The sequence below is a fragment of the Erinaceus europaeus genome, chromosome 20, assembly GCF_950295315.1.
Source record: "Erinaceus europaeus chromosome 20, mEriEur2.1, whole genome shotgun sequence".
Classification (NCBI taxonomy): Eukaryota; Metazoa; Chordata; class Mammalia; order Eulipotyphla; family Erinaceidae; genus Erinaceus; species Erinaceus europaeus.
Genome location: NC_080181.1, coordinates 46735465 through 46757365, shown reverse-complemented (window position 1 = coordinate 46757365; position 21901 = coordinate 46735465). Strand labels below are relative to the sequence as shown.

The 21901-nt window shown below is 39.8% G+C and overlaps 1 protein-coding gene across 7 annotated transcripts in view; it reads left to right on the top strand.

Annotated features, from left to right (window-relative positions):
• The window catches only part of LRRC28 (leucine rich repeat containing 28), a 175867-nt gene that overhangs the window by 27620 nt on the left and 126346 nt on the right, over positions 1-21901 (top strand). For all 7 annotated transcript variants that reach the window (XM_060179331.1, XM_060179332.1, XM_060179329.1 and 4 more), the window contains exons 4-5: positions 2174-2211; positions 3637-3774. In XM_060179331.1, the coding sequence (XP_060035314.1) occupies positions 2174-2211; positions 3637-3774 (176 nt within the window). The remainder of the gene's footprint in view (positions 1-2173; positions 2212-3636; positions 3775-21901) is intronic.

Sequence of the window (21901 nt, the reverse complement as noted above, 5' to 3'; positions counted from 1 at the left end):
TCCACCTTTAGCTGTACTTATCAAAAAGAACCTTAAAAAGTCTTAACTCTAGGGGGTCAGGCGGTAGCGCAGCGGGTTAAGCGCACATGGTGTAAAGCTCAAGGACTGGTTTAAGGATCCTGGTTGAGCCCTGGGCTCCCCCACCTGCAGGGCAGTCGCTTCACAGGCGGTGAAGGAGGTCTGCAGATGTCTTTCTCTCCCCCTCTGTTGTCTTCCCCTCCTCTCTCCACTTCTCTGTGTCCTATCCAAAAATGAACGACATCAACAACAACAACAATAACCACAACAAGGCTACAACAACAAGGGCAACAAAAGGGGGAAAAAATAAAGCCTCCAGGAGCAGTGGATTCATGGTGCAGGCACTGAGCCCCAGCAATAACCCTGGAGGCGGAAAAAAAGTCTCAACTCTCAATCTAGTGTTTTTTTTTTTAATATTTATTTATTTATTCCCTTTTGTTGCCCTTGTTGTTTTATTGTTGTAGTTATTATTGTTGTTGTCATTGTTGGATAGGACAGAGAGAAATGGAGAGAGGAGGGGAAGACAGAGAGGAGGAGAGAAAGATAGACACCTGCAGACCTGCTTCACCACCTGTGAAGAGACTCCCCTGCAGGTGGGGAGCCGGGGTTCGAACCGGGATCCTTATGCCGGTCCTTGTGCTTTGCGCCACCTGCGCTTAACCCGCTGCGCTACAGCCCGACTCCCTCAATCTAGTTTATAAATCCAGTAGGCAGTATTGTGGCAGCAGCATTGAACTTCAGAAGCATGAGGTCCTGAGTTCAGTGCATCATAAGTGCCAGACGGATACTCTGGCTGTACCTTTCTCTTCTTATGTTAATAAATACATCTTAAAAACCTAAATTACTGAATTAGATTAAAATATTATTAAAAATAAATGCAACCAAGGGTCCGGGTGGTGGCACACGTAGTTAAGTGCATGTTACAGTGTATAAAGACCCAGTTCGAGCTGTCGGTCAGTGGGACACTTGTTTCTGTGGGAAACTTGCTTTGAGGGTGGTGAAGCAGTGTTGTAGGTTTCTCTCTCTCCCTCTCTATCATCCCCTTCCCTCTTAATTTCTGGCTGTCTCTATCCAGTAAATAAATAAAGATAATTTTTAAAAATTAAAAAAAAAACACAACCAAAACATATCTGTCTGTATGTTTCTGTTTTAAAATAACTAAATAAGTAGTTTTAATATTTGTAATTATTGCATAAAATTTTTCAAAGTGGTCTGAAGAGACAACACAATGGTTATGTAAGACTTCCATACCTGAGGTGCTGAGGTCCCAGGTTCAACCCCCAGCACCACCATAAGCCAGAGTTTATCAGTCTGGTCTGTCTTTCTTTGTATTTTGCTTTGGTTAATATAACTATTAATTAATAAAAATTTGGAATTTCTCTTATTTGCAAAGACCATGTGTTATTTTGCCATTGTACTTTGAGTGGGATATGAAAGAATGTTTTGGTCCGTGGGGAGTCGGGCTGTAGCACAGCGGGTTAAGCGCAGGTGGCGCAAAGCACAAGGACCGGCATAAGGATCCCGGTTCGAACCCCGGCTCCCCACCTGCAGGGGAGTCGCTTCACAGGCGGTGAAGCAGGTCTGCAGGTGTCTATCTTTCTCTCCCCCCTCTGTCTTCCCCTCCTCTCTCCGTTTCTCTCTGTCCTATCCAACAACGACAACTACAACAATAAAACAACAAGGGCAACAAAAGGGAATAAATAAATAAAATAAAAAATATTAAAAAAAAAAAGTTTTGGTCCTTTTATAGTGGATATTTTATTTATTTGTTATGTTATTTATTTCTGCTACCAGGGTCATCACTGATGCTCTGTGTATTTACAGTTCCATCACTCCTGATGGACTTTTTTCCTTTTACTTAAAAAACATTTTTTTTTTTTTTACCATTTTAGATAGAGGATGAGAGATAAAGAAGGAGAGAAAGAGAGAGGAGAGAGAGAGACCATAGCACTGCTTCACTTCCTGGTATAGCTGCTGCATGTGGTAGCCAAGGACTCAAACCAAGGTCTCGGGCCTAGCAAAGTGTGTGTTCTGCTGGGCAAGCCATCTCCTTGCCTCCTTTGATCATTGTTTAAAAGAACATTTTATAAAAGTTTTATGTTAGTTAGCAAGAGGACTGAATGCTCTTTATTTTTTCCCCCTCCTCCACCCCCAGGTACCTTCATTCAAATAACATAGTTGTGGTTCCAGAAGGTAAGTGCACTTCCAATTTTAAGTTAGGAGGTAATATATTTGTAACTTTGCTTTACAATAATAGAACAGATTGTGTCTAAATCTATTTTGACTGGTATATTAAAGGATATTTATTAGTTTCAAAGTTTCCCCCTATAGTTAATAAACCCAGTTAACACTTATGATTAAATAAATAGTAAATTAAGTTAATTATTAGATGAATTATTATTAGGCAAATAATAAAACAATAAGCTATAGTTCTAAGAAATCTAGTTAATGCTTTTGATTAGATTAAAAAAAAACAGAGGCCTTGTATTTTGTGAGTTACTTATGTGAGCAATTTCTTATGTTGTTTTAAATTTTTTTATGTTTTATTTAATTATTATTGGATGGAGACAGAAAAATTCAGAGGGAAGGGGGAGTTAGGGAGAGAGACAGAAAGACGCCTGCAGCCCTGCTTCACCACTTGTGAAGCTTTCCCCCTGCAGGTGGGGACCAGGGTCTTGAACCTGGATCTTTGTGCTCTGTAATGAGTGCACTTAACCAGGTGCACCACCATCTGGCCCCACTTACATAGTTTTTTAAAGTTATATGTTTATTCCATGTTTGCAAGAAAGAAGTTGGAGCACCTCTTTGTTCTGGCGTATGTGTTGCCAGGGACCAAATCTGAGACTTCCATATATACCTGCCTAACCTGTTGTTTTAACCTTTGTATCCCTTTGTGAATTATTATGTTCTATACAAAAATAAAAGTCTTTATCATTCTCATAAAGTTGAGTTTGTTCTCTGTTTTATAATACAGTGAGCAGCCGAGACAGAGATATTAAATCTTAAACTATTTTTAAACATTTTTATTTATTTATAAAGTGAAATGGCAAGACCATAGGATAAGAGGGGTGCATTTCTACACAGTTCCCACCACCAGAATTCCGTATCCCCATCCCCTCCCTTGGTATTTTCCTATTCTTTATCCCTCTGGGAGTATGGAACCAGGATCATTATGGGGTGCAGGTGGAAGGTCTGGTTTCTGTAGCTGCTTCCTCGCTGAACATGGGTGTTGGAAGATATATCCATATTCCCAGCCTGTCTTTCTCTTTCCCTAGTGGGGCGGGGCTCTGGGGAATCGGAGCTCCAGGACACATTGGTGTGGTCATGTCTTCAGGGAAGTCAGGCTGGCATCATGGTAGCATCTGGAACCTGGTGGCTGAAAAAAGAGTCAAGATGTAATGCAGAACAAATTGTTGACTAATCATGAACTTAATGGCAAGAATACTGCAGATGAAGATTTGGGGGTCTCCGTTTTGGAAAAAGCTAGTAGATCTATTTTAGGTATATTCTAAGGGGCCCATAAATCTTAAACTGTTTTAACTTGGAGTGTTTGTATTAAAGATTTGACATAGCACTTGAGTCAAAAATAATTTTACTTTTATCCATTTCTCTTTGAAGCTATTGGGTCCCTTGTAAAACTTCAGTGTTTGGATCTTAGTGACAATGCCTTGGAAATTGTCTGCCCAGAAATTGGTCGTCTGAGAGCTTTACGTCATCTTCGATTAGCTAATAACCAACTGCAATTCCTACCTCCAGGTAATAATAGTCTTAGCACTCAATAGTTTCTTGTCTGTTACAATTCTGTCTTTATTCATATTTCTCACTGTGTGTGTAGGTAGTGAACTTTGGATATATTTGTGTTTGTTTGCCAACTTATTTGAAGAGGAACTATGGCATGCGGGTAAAATGTGACTAAGAAGTTTTTCCCTCACAACCATAAGAAGGTGGCATTTATACCTTTGAGCTATAATTACTTCAGCTAAGCACTGCATCTATGCCCTTTCAAATCACTATCCCGGTGAACCATTTCTACAGAAATGGTTCTACTTCAGTTTTGTAACATGTGTGCTCAACCAGGTGCGCCACCACCCGGCCCCTGCTACTTCAGTTTTGAACTGCACATAAGTAAGTTTAGAGAACTTTTGCATGGCATAGTCATGCCAGTATCCAGAAGGCTGTTAAATAAAATAATTTCTCTTATTCTTTAATGAGGTGATTCAGAGACAGTCACTTCGATTTAATAAGTTAAGCTACAACTAGTAGCTTAACTTAAGTGTGAATCCTAGAATTGTCACTTCTGCTTACTGAACGTCCTGTTACGGTATGATAGACATATTGAACATGTCAGAATCCTGCATTCTCCTGAGCGACCATTCAGCATTTTGACTTTGTCACAAGAGACATCTGGAGACCTTCTTTTGTGAAGCCACACGCTGTACATTCCACTGTCTTGAGTCATTTCCATATTAAAAGAAAAGGTAAAGTGTGACTGAAACTATGAAAGAAAAGTATGTGCCTGGGGTCTGACATAAAAGTTATTTTGCATTCACAGTGAGCAGAGAAAAATGCAGATGTCACAGTGGTTGGGGCCTGTATCCATTTGGTACCTCTGTCAGAACACCAATCAGTCTTTGGTGTAAATTACTGCCTGTTGTTGAATGTTCTTTCTTATGAAAATATTAAAACCGTATACATTAAGTCCATGAATGTAGAGGTCTGTAATATTTCTTTGTGTTTTGAAAAATACTTTCTGGTGGTGTGCTTGGTTGAGTGCACGTGCTACAATGCGCAAGGATCTAGGTTCGAGCCCCTGGGCCCCACCTTCTAGGGGAAAGCTTTGCAAGTAGTGAAGCAGGACTGAAGGTGTCTCTCTGTCTCTCTCCTCTATCTCCCCCTTCTCCATTTCTAACTGTCTCTATCCAATAAATAAATAAAGATAATAAATTAAAAATCTGTGAAATGCTTATTAAAAATGCATTCTATAAGTTCCTTAAGTACAGAAATTTCAAAATTAAGCATAGCAACTAATTAATTTTGGGGCTTAATTTGATGGTCTTAATGTTGTTTACAAAAAATGGTACACATATAGCAATGACTATATGTAGTAAATAATTTTTTTATCCTCATAAAATAAGCATTTTATTTTTTCCAGCCATTCTTAACACAAATTTTCAACATGGTATAAGAATATAATATTTTCCCTTTTTGTAATCAGGCACAACAGTGTTCTATCACTCTAGTTCCCATCAAGTTTATGTATTCAGACACTCAGTAAACTATATTCTCTTATGGAAATTGCCTAGTAAAGACAGTACATCCAGTTTTCATAGTATCTTATATGTGAAACTTCTACAAGACACAAGATTGAAACAAATGCATGATAAAACACTGTACTTGTAAGCCCCTGCTTTAAAGAATATTTGAGAAATATAATTTGCTGATAAACCATTGTTCTTTACATTCTGTCTTTTCCTGTAATAGAAGAACATTTTGTGGTAGAATGTGGTCACTTCCTTCCATTATATACTTTTGGAGGTTAAAGATGTACTGCTTGAGTGCTTCCTAATAACCAGTGAAGGGGATGGTTTCCTGACTTGCCCATAGCCTTTTATTTGTAACTCACCTACTACATAATAGATCTGAGACATTTACTTCTGATTTTATTCCCCTGGTTTATTTTTTATTTGTGTTTATTTTAAATTTTTATTTACTTATTTATTTTTATTTATTTATTTATTTTTATTTATTTTTTAAATATTTATTTATTCCCTTTTGTTGCCCTGGTTGTTTTATTGTTGTAGTTATTATTGTTGTTGTCATTGTTGGATAGGACAGAGAGAAATGGAGAGAGGAGGGGAAGACAGAGAGGAGGAGAGAAAGATAGACACCTGCAGACCTGCTTCACCGCCTGTGAAGCGACTCCCCTGCAGGTGGGGAGCCGGGGTTCAAACCGGGATCCTTATGCCGGTCCTTGTGCTTTGCGCCACCTGCGCTTAACCCGCTGCGCTACAACCCGACTCCCCTATTTTTATTTTTTGAAGGCAACTAGATGAGTTCATATGTTCTTTTTTTTTTTGAAATTATTTATAAAATGGAAATATTGACAAGACCATAGGATAAGAGGGATACATTTCTACACAGTTCCCACCACCAGAACTCCATTTCCAATCCTCTCCCTTGATAGTTTTCCTGTTCTTTATCCCTCTGGGAGTATGGACCCAGGGTCATTGTGGGATGTAGAAGGTGGAAGGTCTGGAGTCTGTAATTGCTTCCCCGCTGAACATGGGTGTTGGTAGGGTGTTGTTGATCCATACTAATTTTATTTATTTCTATGAGAGAGAACAGAGTACCATTCAACTCTGGCATATGTGATACTAGACATTGAACCTCATACATCTAGATCCTGTGCTCAATCCCTGATATATTTCCCTGGCCTGTTTGTGTTTGGTTTTGCTTGTTTGGAAAAAGATTACATACAGTAGTAGCTATGTACTTTGAGTTGAAACTTGTTTGCACCATGCATGAGTTCCTTTCCCTCCCCTCCCCTCCCCTCCCCTCCCCTCCCCTCCCCTCCCCTCCCCTCCCCTCCCCTCCCCTTCCCTTTCCCCTCTCCTCCCCTTCCTTTCACCAGGATGACTGCTGGGGCACAGTGCTGGCACCATTTTTTCCTCTTTTTTTTTTTCTTTCTATTTTATTTGATAGGACGAAGAAATTGGGAGGGGAGAGGGAAATATGGAGAGAGAAAGATAGACACTTTGCAGACCTGCTTCACCAATCATAAAGCTTCTCCTCTGCAAGTGGAGAATGGGGACTCAAACCCAGATCCTTGCACATAGTAATGTTTGTGTTCAACCAGGTGCTCTACCACTGCTGTGCTATTATGTATAGATTCTTTTTTTTTTTTTCTCCTACCAGAGTACTGTTCAGCTCTGGTTTATGGTGGTACAGGGGATTGAACCTGGGACTTTGGAGCCTCAAGAATGAGAGTCTGTTTGCAGAATCATTATGCTATCTACCCTCCGCCCTGTGTCTAGATTCCTTAACATCTTACTATGTGTATTTATCACCAAATAACTGCTGATTATAATTTCATATTCAGTGTTAGGAAACTGAAAAATAATTTAAGTGATATTTGAAATATGTAGAGAGTTTTAAAATTAGGATCAAACGTAACAATACGTTACATAGATTTTATTTTTTAAATTTTTTAAAGTTTTTTTTTATCTTTATTTATTGGATAGACAGCCAGAAATCAAGAGGGAAGGGAGTGATAGAGAGGGAGAGAGGCAGAGAGACACCTGCAGCACTGCTTCACCACTTGCAAAGCTTTCCCCTTGCAGGGGGGAACTGGGGGCTTGAACCTGGGTCCTTACGCATTGTAACACCTGCGCTCAACCAGGTGCACCACCACCCAGCCCCCATTACCTAGGTTTTATGAATATCTCAGATTGTACATACCTTTGGTGTTTACGAGCATGTGTATATTATGAAGAAGTTCCAGTATTTTCATCAGTGTTGCAAGCAGATCCATGACTCATATGGCAGATTCTTTTGGGTTTTTGATGGCCTTTTTTCTGCACTGTTGCTCCCTCTCCCCCTTCTTTTTTTTTTTTTTTTTGTTTTGTTTTGTTTTTGTTTTGCCTCCAGGGTTATTGCTGGGACTCAGTGCCTGCACCATGAATCCACTGCTCCTGGAGGCCATTTTTCCCCCTTTTGTTGCCCTTGTTGTTGTAGCCTTGTTGTGGTTATTATTATTGTTGTTGATGATGTTGTTCATTGTTGGATAGGACAGAGAGAAATGGAGAGAGGAGGGGAAGACAGAGAGGGGGAGAGAAAGATAGACACCTGCAGACCTGCTTCACCGCCTGTGAAGCGACTCCCCTGCAGGTGGGAGCCACGGGCTCGAACCGGGATCCTTATGCTAGTCCTTGTGCTTTGCGCCATGTGCGCTTAACCCACTGCACTACAGTCCGACCCCCTTACTGTTCATTTTTTTACATGTGGTAGTAGACCCAAGTAGACCCAGTTTTTGTTGTTCTTGTTGTGTTGTTTCCTGGGAGTCTTAGAAGAGGCTAGTGGAGGAGAAACACAAAAGAGCAGGAGAGGCAGAAATTGGAAATCAGTCTCTGTAACAATAGTATAAATCTTACAAGTGGATAGTAGTTGCCATGTGAACTAGGAGATAGAAAAGGGGTGGAAGATGGAGACAGAGACTTTCTGAGCTTCCTTAATTTCCCAGTCTTTGGCTCTGTTCTTAAAACCCATAGACTTTGTGCTTAAGCTATTTCTGGTGACTTGCCACCACAAGCACTCCATGTAATATAGGTGCCCCAAAGACTTAAAACAGCCTTCTGGGGGTGTAGGACTAATTACATATTAATATCTTTTTGTTACGTAACTGTTGTCCTTTGAAACTGCAAATATTCTTATTAATGGTTGAAGCCCAGTATTAGCAGTGACAGGACTAGTGGTTTCTGTGTGAAGTTGTTTATTCTGTTACTGTTTTTAAAATGTGCTTTGTAATTTTTATAAGATGTATTTTTTAAAAACTCAGAGAATACATAGTGACAGTATTTAGACAATCCAGAGAATGGAGTGATGACAGAACATAGGAATTGTAAATAGCCCGTAAGGATTACATTACTAAGCCAGGGGAGGGGAGGTGAAGTTCTCTTAGCATCTCCAACAGAACCTAAGAATTACACTGATGTAAGACAGCTCAAAAGAAGAAAAGCACACAAATTTAATTTAGGTTTGCCTTTTACCCATGCATGGAAGCCTTAACATGACAAATGAAAACCCAAAGAAACTCTTTGGTCTGGAGAAGTTGACTGTAGAAAAGTCCCTAGAAAGGTAAGGGTTAGGTCAGCCTCTGCTCCGCATCTCTAGCACATGGAAGGCGCCTTTCACATGGGAGTTTGTACCCCACATTTCCAGGGATTGAAAAAAAAAAAGTCAGGGTGTTCTCTTGTACATGTTAGTTTTCAGTGGATTTGAGTCAGATGTCAATAATACCACAGAGGCATACTTAGGGGCTGTATGTTCTGAATTCTTACACTAGACACCACATGGGAAGTTGGAGCTTAATCTTACGGGGAACTTGGGAACCACATGGGAAGTTGGAGCTTAATCTTACGGGGAACTTGGGAAATGGTATAAAGCACAATCCTCACAATCATTCCAATCAATTATTGAGAGAACTAGACATCAGTCCCTATAGTTATTGGTTGAGAGTGGGTGTTCACTCTCTGGTATTTCTGGCATGCTGTATATATGCATAGGTGGACACTAACAGCCTTCTTGAGGTTTCAGAAAAGGCCTCAACCACAGGGATATTGATCCTGGCATTGCTGTCTGACCAATGCCAGACAACCGTGAAGAGGTAGGTGTGAGTATCACTCTGTCAAACATCATGGGGTTCTGTCAAACATTATGTTCCATGAACTGAAGAAAGCTGGTTGGTATACCTGCCTTAAAATCTTCCTGACTTAGTCTATAGACTAAGTTTGATCATGTTTAGGGACTTACCCAAGTCCTAGCCTTCAAGATAAGGCTTAATTTAGTAGCATGGTTGTAACTTAGTTCTTAGATGAATAAGTAAACATTGTGCCCTAAAAAATCTTCCATCTAAAATGATTGAAGTCATGGTTGAGGGTGTAGAGTTTTGGAACCTTGAAGTACTCTCTTTTTTTTTTAACTAGGTCCAGTCCCCTCCCCTACTTTTTTGTTTTTTATAAATTAAAAAAAAAATTTATATTTATTTATTTTTCTTATTGTTGCCCTTTTTTTTTGTTCTAGTAGTTATTATTGTTGTTGTTGTTTATGTCGTTGTTAGATAGGACAGAGAGAAATGGAGAGAGGAGGGGAAGACAGAGACGGGGAGAGAAAGAGACACCTGCAGACCTGCTTCACCGCCTGTGAAGTGACTCCCCTGCAGGTGGGGAGCCGGGGGCTCGAACCTGGATCCTTACTCCGGTCCTTGAGCTTTGAGCCACCTGCACTTAACCCACTGTGCTGCCACCCGACTCCTGTCTTCTACTACGAACAGCTTTGTATTTTATTTGGCAGTGAATGTTGTGGGTTTATATCAAGTATTGTAAGGAAAAGATTAAATGAATACTTGGCCTTGTTTTTAACTGTGGTATTTTAAATGTTTGCACATTTTTAACAAATATATAATATATATATTCAGTGTGGTGTTTTGACATGGTATAAATTATAAAATGATTACCAAAATTAAACTGACTGAAATATCACGTCCTATAGTTACCTTGTTTGCGTGCCTATATCTGTGTTGAGAACACTTGAGATCTGTTTTCTAAGAACATTTCAAAACACAGTGTTGTTAGTTCACTAATCTTTCTTTTAAGAAAGACTTCACTATGGAAAAATTTAAACACAGTAAAAAGTGAATAGAATAGTGAGTGAGCCAGGGGTGGCATAATGGTAGAGCATTAGGACTTACAAGTGTGAAATCTCAAGTTTGATTCCACTGTGCCACGGTGGTGTTCTGGTTATCCTTCTTCTTGTTCATGAATAAATAGTCTTTTTTTTTCTTCCTTTTAAGTAGACAGAATAGAATAATGAGCTGCCATATATGCCCAGCACCTAACTTGAACAATGATCATAGTCGCCTCTTCTCTTCTATTTTTCTTTTTTGAGTTTTGTTATTAATAGTTTTGTGGTCTCTTACCATGCTTAATTCAAGTAAAAATTATATACAGTAAAATGTACAACTGTGTAAGTATCATTCTTTTTTCTTTGCTGAGCTAGAGTCAACTATATGCGTGCTTTCACTGCTTCTGAGCCACTTTTTCATCCAGATGGAGAAGGGAGAGACACCACAGCCCAAGAGCCGCCCCCAGTGCTGTCGTGTTTCTGTGTAGTGCCAGGGCTTGAACCTGTGTCGCCTGCATGGCAAAGGCAGGCCCTCCACCTGCTCAACTAATCCTGTGGTTCCAAATATACAGTTCTGAGTTTGATAAATGTAGATGCCCATGTAACCAGCACTCTAGTCAAGATATGGAATATTTCTATTCCTGTAGGAAGTTCTCTCGTGCCCCTTCCAGTTTAGTTTTGGCAAACACTTCTCATTTCTGTCACCATCGATTCATTTCATCTGTTGTTAAACATCTGTGAAGGAAACCATCTAGTATATTCTCTGGGCCTGACTTCTTTCACCCAAAATAATAGTTTTGAAATGTATCCATGAAGTTCCATGTATCAAGATTTTCATTTTAATATGATGCTATGGAATTAAACCAGATCCTTTTTTCCTCCCCATCTCTCCCCTCTTCTTCCTTTTCCTTTCTACATCTCTTCCTTTCTTTCTCTCTTTTGTTGTCATTGGACTACACTGTTGTAGGCTGACTTTTTTTTTCCCCTTCCAATGCAAGAGAGGGGAAGAAAGAAAGGCACCACATCACTGAAGTGACTGCCAGTGTGAGAAGCATACTGGAACCTGGATTGTCAGCTTGTTAAAGCAGATATCTTCCCAGGTGAGCTGTCTTGCTGGCCCCATAGTCTTTTATAAAAGTTTTATTTACTTACTTGTTAGTGCACTATTGGGACACACACACACACACACACACACACACACACACACACACACACTCACACACACACTCACTCACACAGGGCGTCAAATTCATCATCTTGTGCCTGCAAGTCGGACGCACTACTTCCTGCTCTACCTCTCAGGTGACACACATTTTACTGAGTTGTAGGCGATCTCTCCTTGCTCTGCAAATGGATGAATTCTCTTTACTACATATGGGATTTAAAGGTGCCCCCTCCCCCCCGCTTGGGGTTTATTTGATTCCTAAATTGGGAGACTTTTTTTTTGTCATTATTTCTTTATTGTTTTCTGTTTCCATATTTTGGAAACTCCTGTTCTCTGCATTAGGTTATTTGACATTGTTTCACAGCTCACTGAGGCTTGCTTTTTTTTTTTAACCATTTATTTCTTCCTGATCTAAAGGTCAGATGCTATCTGTGATCTGCCTTCTACTTTGCCAACATCTGTTCTCTCCAACATGCTCTTTATCAAGCCTATCCTCCCTTTCTCCTGGATTTTTCCTCTTTAATTCTCCATTGTGCATTTCCAGCCACTTTAGCTCCCCAGACCTGATCTTTGGCTCCTGTTCTGGGTGACTACAGAGCTCTGCTGGCTTCCACTGCCCTGTGCAGTGGCTCAGGCTGTCCCTTGACGAGAAGCCAGACCATCAGCGGGTTCGCCTCTGGTGTTTCTATTCTTAAGGACCACAGTCTTAGGTGTCCTGCCCATTGCTTGTAGGCAGTTGTCTGAGAGGCAAAACTGGTGTCAGTCACGCTGCCATGCCTGGAAGTGAAAGTCCTACTTGTCGTTCTTTGATTTTTCATCTGACTGGAAATAGGCACTCTCACAGCAGTGTGTACCAGAACAGACTTAACTCATTTTTTCCCCAAAGGCCTTCTCTTTCTTCTTCTTTTTAATATTATTGCCATCAGGGTTATTGTTAGGCCTTGGCGCTGCACAAGAAATTCATGGCTGCCAGCAGCCATTTATTCCTTTGTTAAAATTTGCTTTCCTGGGAGTCGGGTGGTAGCACAGAGGGTTAAGCGCACGTGGCGTGAAGCACAAGGACTGGTGTAAGGATCCCGGTTCGAGCCTCCGACTCCCCACCTGCAGGGGAGTCACTTCACAGGCAGTGAAGCAGGTTTGCAGGTGTCTATCTTTCTCTCCCCCTCTGTCTTCCCCTCCTCTCTGCATTTCTCTCTGTCTTGTGCAATGACAGCAACAACAACAATAATAATAACCACATGATATAACAACAAGGGGAACAAAAGGGAAAAAAAATGGTCTCCAGGAGTAGTGGATTTGTGGTGCAGGCACCAAGCCCTGGCAATAACCTAGGAGGCAAAAAAAAAAAATTGCTTTTTTTATTTGATAAGACAGAGAGGATTTTGGGGGAGGGGGGATGACACCTGCAGCACTGCTTCACTACTTGTGGAACTTATGTATGTGGGGGTCAGGGCCTTGAACTTGGGGCCTTGCAGGCATGGTAATGTGTGCATCCAACAGGGTGGTCTCCCTGACAAGACCTTTTCTAACAAGTAAAACTCTGATCTTTCATGAAGAGAAGTACCATCCACTAACAAATAAACGTCACTGGGGAAAGATTTCCATCAGTGCAGAGCTACTTACCAAACATTTTGTGATTCACCGCTGGTTGGTAAAGACCACAAAAGTCAGTGGGTGTTAGAAACGACAGAGGAACAAACTCACCCATGATAGTTAAAGAGACACCTGATACTTTTGTGATTTGCTATAAACTTTCTCTGAACTCCTCCAAGAGAAGGGTGTGGTCACAAACAACAAAAATGTAGCTAGGAGTCAGAGAAGGGGCTGCTTAAGTCTGGTACATAAATCTGCCTACTTTTAAATTGCTTTTATTCTTGAAAAGTTGTTTTGCATACCAAAAAAGGAAAGCTTTTTAGCCCAAATTGAAAACATTAAAACAGTCTATTTTATGTTCTCATGGGTAAAAGTATTCACAAACAACATAATATGTACTATATATAATCAACATGAATTGTCCCTAAAGCTCAGGCTTCAAGTGCAAGAAAATTTTCTTTGTCTTCAAATTTTTCCTTCCAGTTGTGCTGCTGCTTTATTGAAATAAAATCTAGTATCTCTTCTTAGCCTGTTCTTTGCACCTATTTCAGTTCTGAAATCTCATGTTCAGTGGTCTAGTGGGCAACAGATCAACTCTCTTCTACAAAGGGCCAGAATACAGCCCTTTGTGGAAGAAACCAGAACACGGTCATTCAAAGACTTCTCTTCCTTGCCACTCCAGTTGTTGAGCCTTTGCCTTTTTTAGGTTTTGGCTTAATTGGATGTTGTGACTGGCTTGATACTCAATACAGGCCACTAAACTTTCCCCAAGCCTGCTTTGCTTTCTTATTTGTGTGTTGCTGGAGTGGCACTTTTAAGTTCTTTCTAAAACCTCTCTCTGTGGGAGTTGGGCAGTAGCCCAGCGGGTTAAGCGCACGTGGCGCCAAGCACAAGGACCAGCGTAAGGATCCCGGTTCCAGCCCCCGGCTCCCCACCTGCAGAGGAGTCACTTCACAGGCGGTGAAGCAGGTCTGCAGGTGTCTATCTTTCTCTCCCCCTCTCTGACTTCCCCTCCTCTCTCCATTTCTCTCTCCTATCTAACAATGACATCAACAACAACACAATAATAACTACAGCAACAATGAAAAACAAGGGCAACAAAAAGGGAAAATACATAAATATAAAAAATTAATTTAAAAAAAAAAGCTTACTTTACTTTAAAACCTCTCTCTGTTGCAGCTACAGCATGCCTAACAGGTAGGTAGCAAGTGGGCTGGTTTTAGGCCTTTCTCAGCTTTTGAATGTCCTTTCCTCAGTTAGCTTAATTATTTCTAGTTTTTTATTTTAAGTGAGAGAGATAGTATTCTTTTACTTGAACACTTAGAGGCTATTGTACAGTTACAAATTGGCCTAATTTTAATTTTAATATTGCATCTCCAGAAATAGGTTCATATGGGAAGATGGAGTTAGAGCAGGTTAGTAGTCAGAATCATAGCATCTCTCAGTTAAGTTCACCAATTATATGGTCACTCACGGTTATAGCACCCCCAGACAACTAACATAGTGACATTAAAGGCCATAGATCATAGATCAAACATCACAGATAAAAGAACAATGAAAAGGTTTGAAGTATTGTGAAAATTACTAAAATATGATACAGAAATATAAGCTAGCACATGCTGTTAGAAAGACAGTGTCAGAAGCAACTACAGAAGCCAGACCTTCTACCTTCTGCAACCCTCAACGACCCTGGGTCCATGCTCCCAGAGGGATAGAGAATGGGAAAGCTACCATGGGAGGGAGTGGGTTATGGGGATTGGGTGGTGGGAATTGTGTGGAGTTGTACCCCTCCTACCTTATGCTTTTGTTCACTAATCCTTTCTTAAATAAAAAGTTAAAAAAAAAAAAAAAAAGAAAGACAGTGTCAGCAGACTTCTAGAAACCTTTGATTTGTAAAACAAGAAATCAGTTACTGCAGAGCTTAATAAAGTGAAGCATGCCTGCATTTGGGATATTTTTTAAATACTTTAATGAAGATTTATTTGCTTGTTTATTTACCAGAGCACTGTTCAGCTATGGCTTGTGATGGTGCAGGGGATTGAACCTGAGACTTTAGAGCCTCAGGCATGACAGTCTTTTTGCATAATCATACTACTTCCCCTGCACCATATCTTTTTTTATTGTTGTAGTTATTATTGTTGTCGTTGTTGGATAGGACAAAGAGAAATGGAGAGAGGAGGGGAAGAGGGGGAGAGAAAGATAAGACACCTGCAGACCTGCTTCACTGCCTGTGAAGCGACTCCCCTGCAGGTGGGGAGTCGGAGGCTCGAACCGGGATCCTTACACCAGTCCTTGCGCTTCACGCCATGTGCGCTTAAACCGCTGTGCTACCGCCTGACTCCCCATACCTATCTTTTTAATACTCACTAATATGTTGCCCCCGGGGCAAGTCAAATATGGAAAGAGGGAAAATTATGTATTTTTCTTTAGTGTTTTTATGTCAGTTTAAATTACTCTGTAATTGAGCACACTGATTTTGCTCTCTTGAAATCCCTGTTTCCCCACTCAAGTCTTCTTGCATGCTCTACTTCATTTCTTTAAGCATTGCTCAACATAAAATGTTAGTAAATCCTTATAAAACTTGTAATGAATAACTTCCTTTTTATTCTTCACAGCTCAGAAAAAGACAGCAGGATTTTTGTATCCATCATTGAGACATCGAACCATGAATGCTAGTAGTTAATTTTCAGCATCATGATTAAGGCTATTCAGAAAAATACTTTTGTTAAGCGTTTTCCTTTCTCCCTTTGTTGTCATTTAATTATTTCTTAGTATTGCCTTTGATTAGGCTAAATTAACTTTGGTATCTCTAATTAAAAATTAAATATCTTATAATGATCTGGCTTTTAAGAAGACATGCAGACTAATGATGCTGAGCCTCTTCTGTTTGCTGTGGAGCCAGACATTATTGCCTGCTTGCTTTCCTAATTTAGTAACAAAAAGAAAACTATGCAGGACCAGGCAGGTTTGGTATGCTGGCACCCAGTCAGGAAGTAGGGGTTTCTTAAGGAAATGGACCAATAGGGATTTGTAGAAAACGCAGATTATGTTACGTGAGCTTTGCACTTTCACAAACCTCTTAACTATTTAAAGGAATTCACCTCACCCACTGCCACCTACGTTAACAGTCAGTTTTATTTAAACACACACACACACACACACACACACACACACACACACACACACACACACTCTCTCTGATGTGCTCTTTCCTTTCCCAAAGTGACCCACAGATCTGTTTTTAATTTCATTTTTGTCATTTTTTTTTTAAAAAACACTTTTCTTTTGGTAGATGCATCCATATTGGTTAACTCTGTTCAGTTATCCCATAGGATACATTAACAAAGCTCTTCAGAATAGCATCATGTATGAATTGATAATATGCACGTGCATTGTGTTTGTGGATAAGAGCATGAAAGAAAACTCTGATAGACATGTAAACACAACAAGCCTGATTTTACATGCTGCTTCTGGCATGGTTCCTATTATCTCTCCTACACTGCTGATCTCCTTAGTGTTGTGCATCACCGTGCTGGGTGTTGTGTGTGTGTATGGGGTGGCGGGGTGGGGGTGGGGGCGGTGTTCTGCTTGCTTTCTTGAATGTTATAGTGTGACCTTGGTCATTATGGACTTAATTCCACATGTGATAGAAAGTCAGGAGTGAAATTTAGGCAAGAAGGTATCATGTGCTAAGTTAAATTGGAGGAACATTAGGTGAAGAAAGAGCCAAAGACAAAAGCTGAAATCAGCCAGGCAAAGGATGATGGTGTCTTAGAATAGGGTGGTGGTAGAACTGTCAGTGAGAAACAGCTGGGTTGTCCTCTCTCCTACTCTCCTCCCCTCCACCTCCTCCACCTCCTCCACCTCCTCCACCTCCTCCACCTCCTCCACCTCCTCCACCTCCTCCACCTCCTCCACCTCCTCCACCTCCTCCACCTCCTCCACCTCCTTTTTTCTTTCTTCCATTGCTGCCAAAGTTACTGCTGGGGCTTGGTGACGGCACTACAAATCCACTGTTCTAGCAGTGCCCGTTTTTTTTTTTTTTTTCTTTCTATTTTATTTGATAGGACTGAGAGAAATTGAGATGGGAGAGAGGGATAGAGAGGAAGAGGGAAAGAAGAAACACCTGCAGATATACTTCACTATTCTTGAAGTATTTGCCCTACAGGTGGAGAATTGGGATTGGGTGCCCCCCCATCTTCACTTATTTAGAGCTTACTAATTTTTCACAGTGCTTCACACATTTTCTTTTATCCTCTAGAACAAGGTGTGCCCCCCGACTCTCCTTATGACAAATAGGGAATCTTAAAGGCTCCAAGAGGTTATAAACACAGAGCTATGTGACGGGCAGCGTCATGACATGTACCAAGCATTCTGATGTTCTCTCTCTGATTTTTCGAGAAATGTATAGTCTTTTTTTGAAAATAGTAAACCCATCACCAGAAATACATAGCTTAAAAAAAAAAAACAAAAAACTCTAATCCAAGTAGTTTATACCATTGAGGAAATAAAAAATTTAAATCCTGGGCTAACATGTGATACCATGTTATTACTGCATAACAATTTGCCAGAAATGTAGCAACATAAAGAAGATGTATTATCTAAGTTTCTGTGGATCACAAGTCTAGCAAAGCTCAAGAACTAGATCTTCTGGTTTTAGAGCGAGCTCTAGATCTACTTAGGATTTCACAAGGCTACAATCAGGTTGAGTCGGATAAGACTGTGGTCTCATCTGTGACTCAACTGCAGACAGACCTGCTTTTCACCAGAGCCATCAATACCGTTTCATATGTATGAGACTAGAAATGAAACGGTTGCAGTCACTGAATGAAATTTAGTGTGCTTTTGTGTATTAGCCGCCTACTAGAGGAGTCCTTCATTGTGTTTTCTCTCCAAGAAAAATAAAAACAGGAAAGAATGACCACTTCCCCCCCTTTTTCTGTTGACTCTTTCCTTCTTCCCTTCTTTGAATACACACACTTAGCATTTGGCGAGTAAAAGCTTGTTTTTTTCCTTTCTGTAAGAATTCTGGTATCCAGGCTATGTGTTGGGGGATACTGAGTCCTCATTTTGTTGCCATTAGTAAACACACTAATTAGATCTGTTAATGGCTATTTTCCCTTTCACTTCCTGATTTACTTTTGCTTTTGCTCCTAGTCCATTGCCAGGTGATTTTTTTTTTTTTTTTTTTTTTTTTGCAGATTCCCTGATGGCTCAATTAAGAAAATTAGTTTTGGAACCAACCCCTGGGTTCAGAATTAAAACTGCTCTTAACCCTGATATGACTCTCAGTTTTCTAGCGCCTCTGAATTCTATTCCACCTTAGTTGATGATCTGAATTTGTTCTTTTTAAGACTTGCAAGGGAGAAAAACTGCCCTTTAAAAACCTTTTGGGTATTATTCTCCTGTTAGTCTGTTTTTATTATTATTTATTTATAAAAAGGAAACACTGACAAAACCATAGGATAAGAGGGGTACAACTCCACATAATTCCCACCACCAGAACTCCATATCCTATCCCCTCCCTTGATAGCTTTCCTATTCTTTATCCCTCTGGGAGTATGGACCCAAGGTCATTGTGGGTTGCAGAAGGTGGAAGGTCCGGCTTCTGTAATTGCTTCCATGCTGAACACGGGTGTTGACAGGTCAGTCCATACCCCAGCCTGCCTCTTTTTTCCCTAGTGGGATGGGGTTCTGGGGAATCAGAGCTCCAGGACACATTGGTGGGGTTGTCTGTCCAGGGAAGTCTGGTTGGCATCATGCTAGCATTTGGAATCTGGTGGCTGAAAAGAGAGTTAGCATATAAAGCAAAACAAATTGTTGACTAATCATGAACCTAAAGGCTGGAATAGTGCAGATGAAGAGTTGGGGGGGGGTCATCTCCATTTTGCAGATAGCTAGTAGGCATATTTTAGTTATATTTCAAAGGGCCTGTGGCTATACTAGTTTTTTTTTCCCCCTGAGCCTGAAATCTTATATGCAGGTTGATCCAAGTTATTGTCTGGGGAGATGATGTCATGGCTGGAAAAAGGACCAGAAAGCTGGATCAGGGAAGAGAGTAGCTCCCTAATATGGGAAAGGTGTATAAATATTGTTGACTATAATCCCCATCAATTTGATGTGCTCTGGGGCCCATATTCAGCTTAGGAGCCTATGTGACCTCTGCATAACTATAGATCTGAGCTCACATTTGTGGTCATGAGTAGGAACATTCTAAGCTGCCCTAATATCAGGACCCATCTTCCTCAGGTGTAGCAGAGTATGTTGTCCAGCCTCCCTTTGGAGGATGGAAGATTCTCTACCATAGTTGGGATAAGAGAATTTCTTACTTTCTTGTAGATCTATGTCTGAAACTGTAACTATCCAAAGAAAGACTAATGTTATTCTTCAGAATGTCAGTCCTTTCTCATGGGGCAGATAGGGGAAATTGTGTCCTAAATGTTGACTTAGCACTTTAAAAATTTTATCTGCAGGCTCTATGAACAAAAAAATCTTGTGGCAAACTGAATGGAAAACCACTGGTGAATCACAATTAAAAACTTGTGAGGGGGTTGAGCGGTAGCGCAGGGGGTTGAGCGCACATGGCGCAAAGCTCAAAGACTCGGGTAAGGATGCTTGTTGGAGCCTCCAGTTTCCCACCTTCCGCAGGGTCACTTCACAAGTGGCGAAGCAGGTCTTCAGGTGTCTTTCTTTCTATCTCCCTCCCTGTTGTCTCCTCCTCTCTCAGTTTCTCTCTGTCCTATACAACACCAACAGCAATGGCAACAGTAACAACAAGGGCAACAAAATGGAGAAAATGGCCTCCAGGAGCCGTGGATTAGTAGTGCAGGCACCGAGCCCCAGCAGTAACCCTGGAGGCAGAAAATAAATAAACAAATAATTAAATAAACTTCCTGAATATATGTTCTTGAGAGAGAGAGAGAGAGAGAAAGAGTGTGTGTGTGTTATATAACAATATAGCATAATGTTTTCCATAGCCTTGGTTGACCATGATCTTAAACTAGGAGTAAATACTGTTTCAGATTAATGGTATTCTGTAAACTGTCACGCTCTAATTGCAAACATTTGTTTTTGGCTGTTTTTTTTTAATAAACTTAATGTAAAAATTAAATGTTTTTTTTAGTTCTTTTTTTAGTAGATTTGTTAGATCTTGTTTTGACATAATCCCTTATTCTTTCTTTCTTTTCTCTTTGCTACACTGCCAGTGCAAATAATAGGATGAGAGAGCATAAAATAAAATAATTTGGAAAATGTTAATGTTCTTGGAAAGGATTATAACGAACTCCTTTTTGAAAGGAATACAACTTTTATAGGGCACAAGTTGTCTGTTCATTTTGAACTGTTCAGTATTCTTTGTGCACATACAAGTCTTTATTGTTCTTTTTTGTTCCCATATTCTGTTACTTCCTATTATTGAGGGACATTTGAAAGTTGTGTTAATTCAGTGCACAATGAGCACCCACTGGTTTCATTTGGGTCAAAGCCTAAAAATTCCATTGTGCTACTTCAGTAAAGAGGGGGGAAAAAAACCTGCCTTCAAGAAATCCATGAAATAATCACTAAAATACAACATAAAATGAAAATATGCATATGTGATCCCTTGAACCTCCAAAATAAAGATAAAGGCTGTGCTGTGTGCCAGGTAGTAATCTATATACTGACACAGGGCAATAATAAAAGTGTTCAATTCTAAATTACTTTAAATTCTAAACACAGCGAATATCTGAAGAAGAGATCAGTGTTATTTCTCTTTAACAGTTGGTTTTACTTGTCATTTAACAAGAATACTTTCTGGATGCTTTGTGTTATTTTCTGGAATCTTCTCAGTGACATCTTCCCAGGTAGCTCAAATGCCAAGCTTACTGTTTCGATCGATAACTAACACCTGGTAAATAACTGATTCTGAAGAACGTAGACTCAGAACCTGCTGCATCATTTAGTCACATACAAAGAAAACATCAGGTAAAATGTCAAAACAGTGTAATTTTCTTTTTGAAGTAATGTCTTTTAACATTTAAAATTTTCTGTTGGGAATTAATTGGCAAGCTTGACACCTAGACATAAATATTTAGGTCTAATCAGTTTCTGCTATTTTTTTTCAGATGTCATGTTTCAAAGCATTGAATTTCAAAACTCTCAAGTAGTATTTATAACTAAGAGGACTTCTTAATTGCTAGCGTGATTTTATTAACTTTTAAAAGTTTTTGCATATTGCGCTTACATTAGGCAAATTCATATTTTAATCTCTCTTCTCAGTGAGCCTTCTGGTATAGTTCATTTTATTTCCATTGTGATTATTTGTTGTTAAACACAATCTGGCACACATTCAAATTTATTGTAAGCCCCTTTAATTGGAACCAGTTTTGTTTAGTACTAGAAATCCATAAGTAATGTATTAATATCACTAAGGGTATTTAAATGTTATTTGTAGTTCTTGAATCATTTTAAAATCATTATTCCTTATAAACAACATAATTAGTGAATAGTTGCTAAAGTGAACTCTCCCAATACCCATTTTTTTCCTATTTCATTAGTGATTTACTATTGATTTACAATACTACATGTCACTGGGGGTATAATTCTATACTATTCCCACCACCAGAGTTGTGAATTACCAGTCCCTCCCTTACAAACCTCTGCAGTTCTCCTAATGTTTCAGACATGGGCTAACTATCATCTCTACAATTGTCTGTCTATATTTGTACATAATTGCCCCCTTTTTCTTCC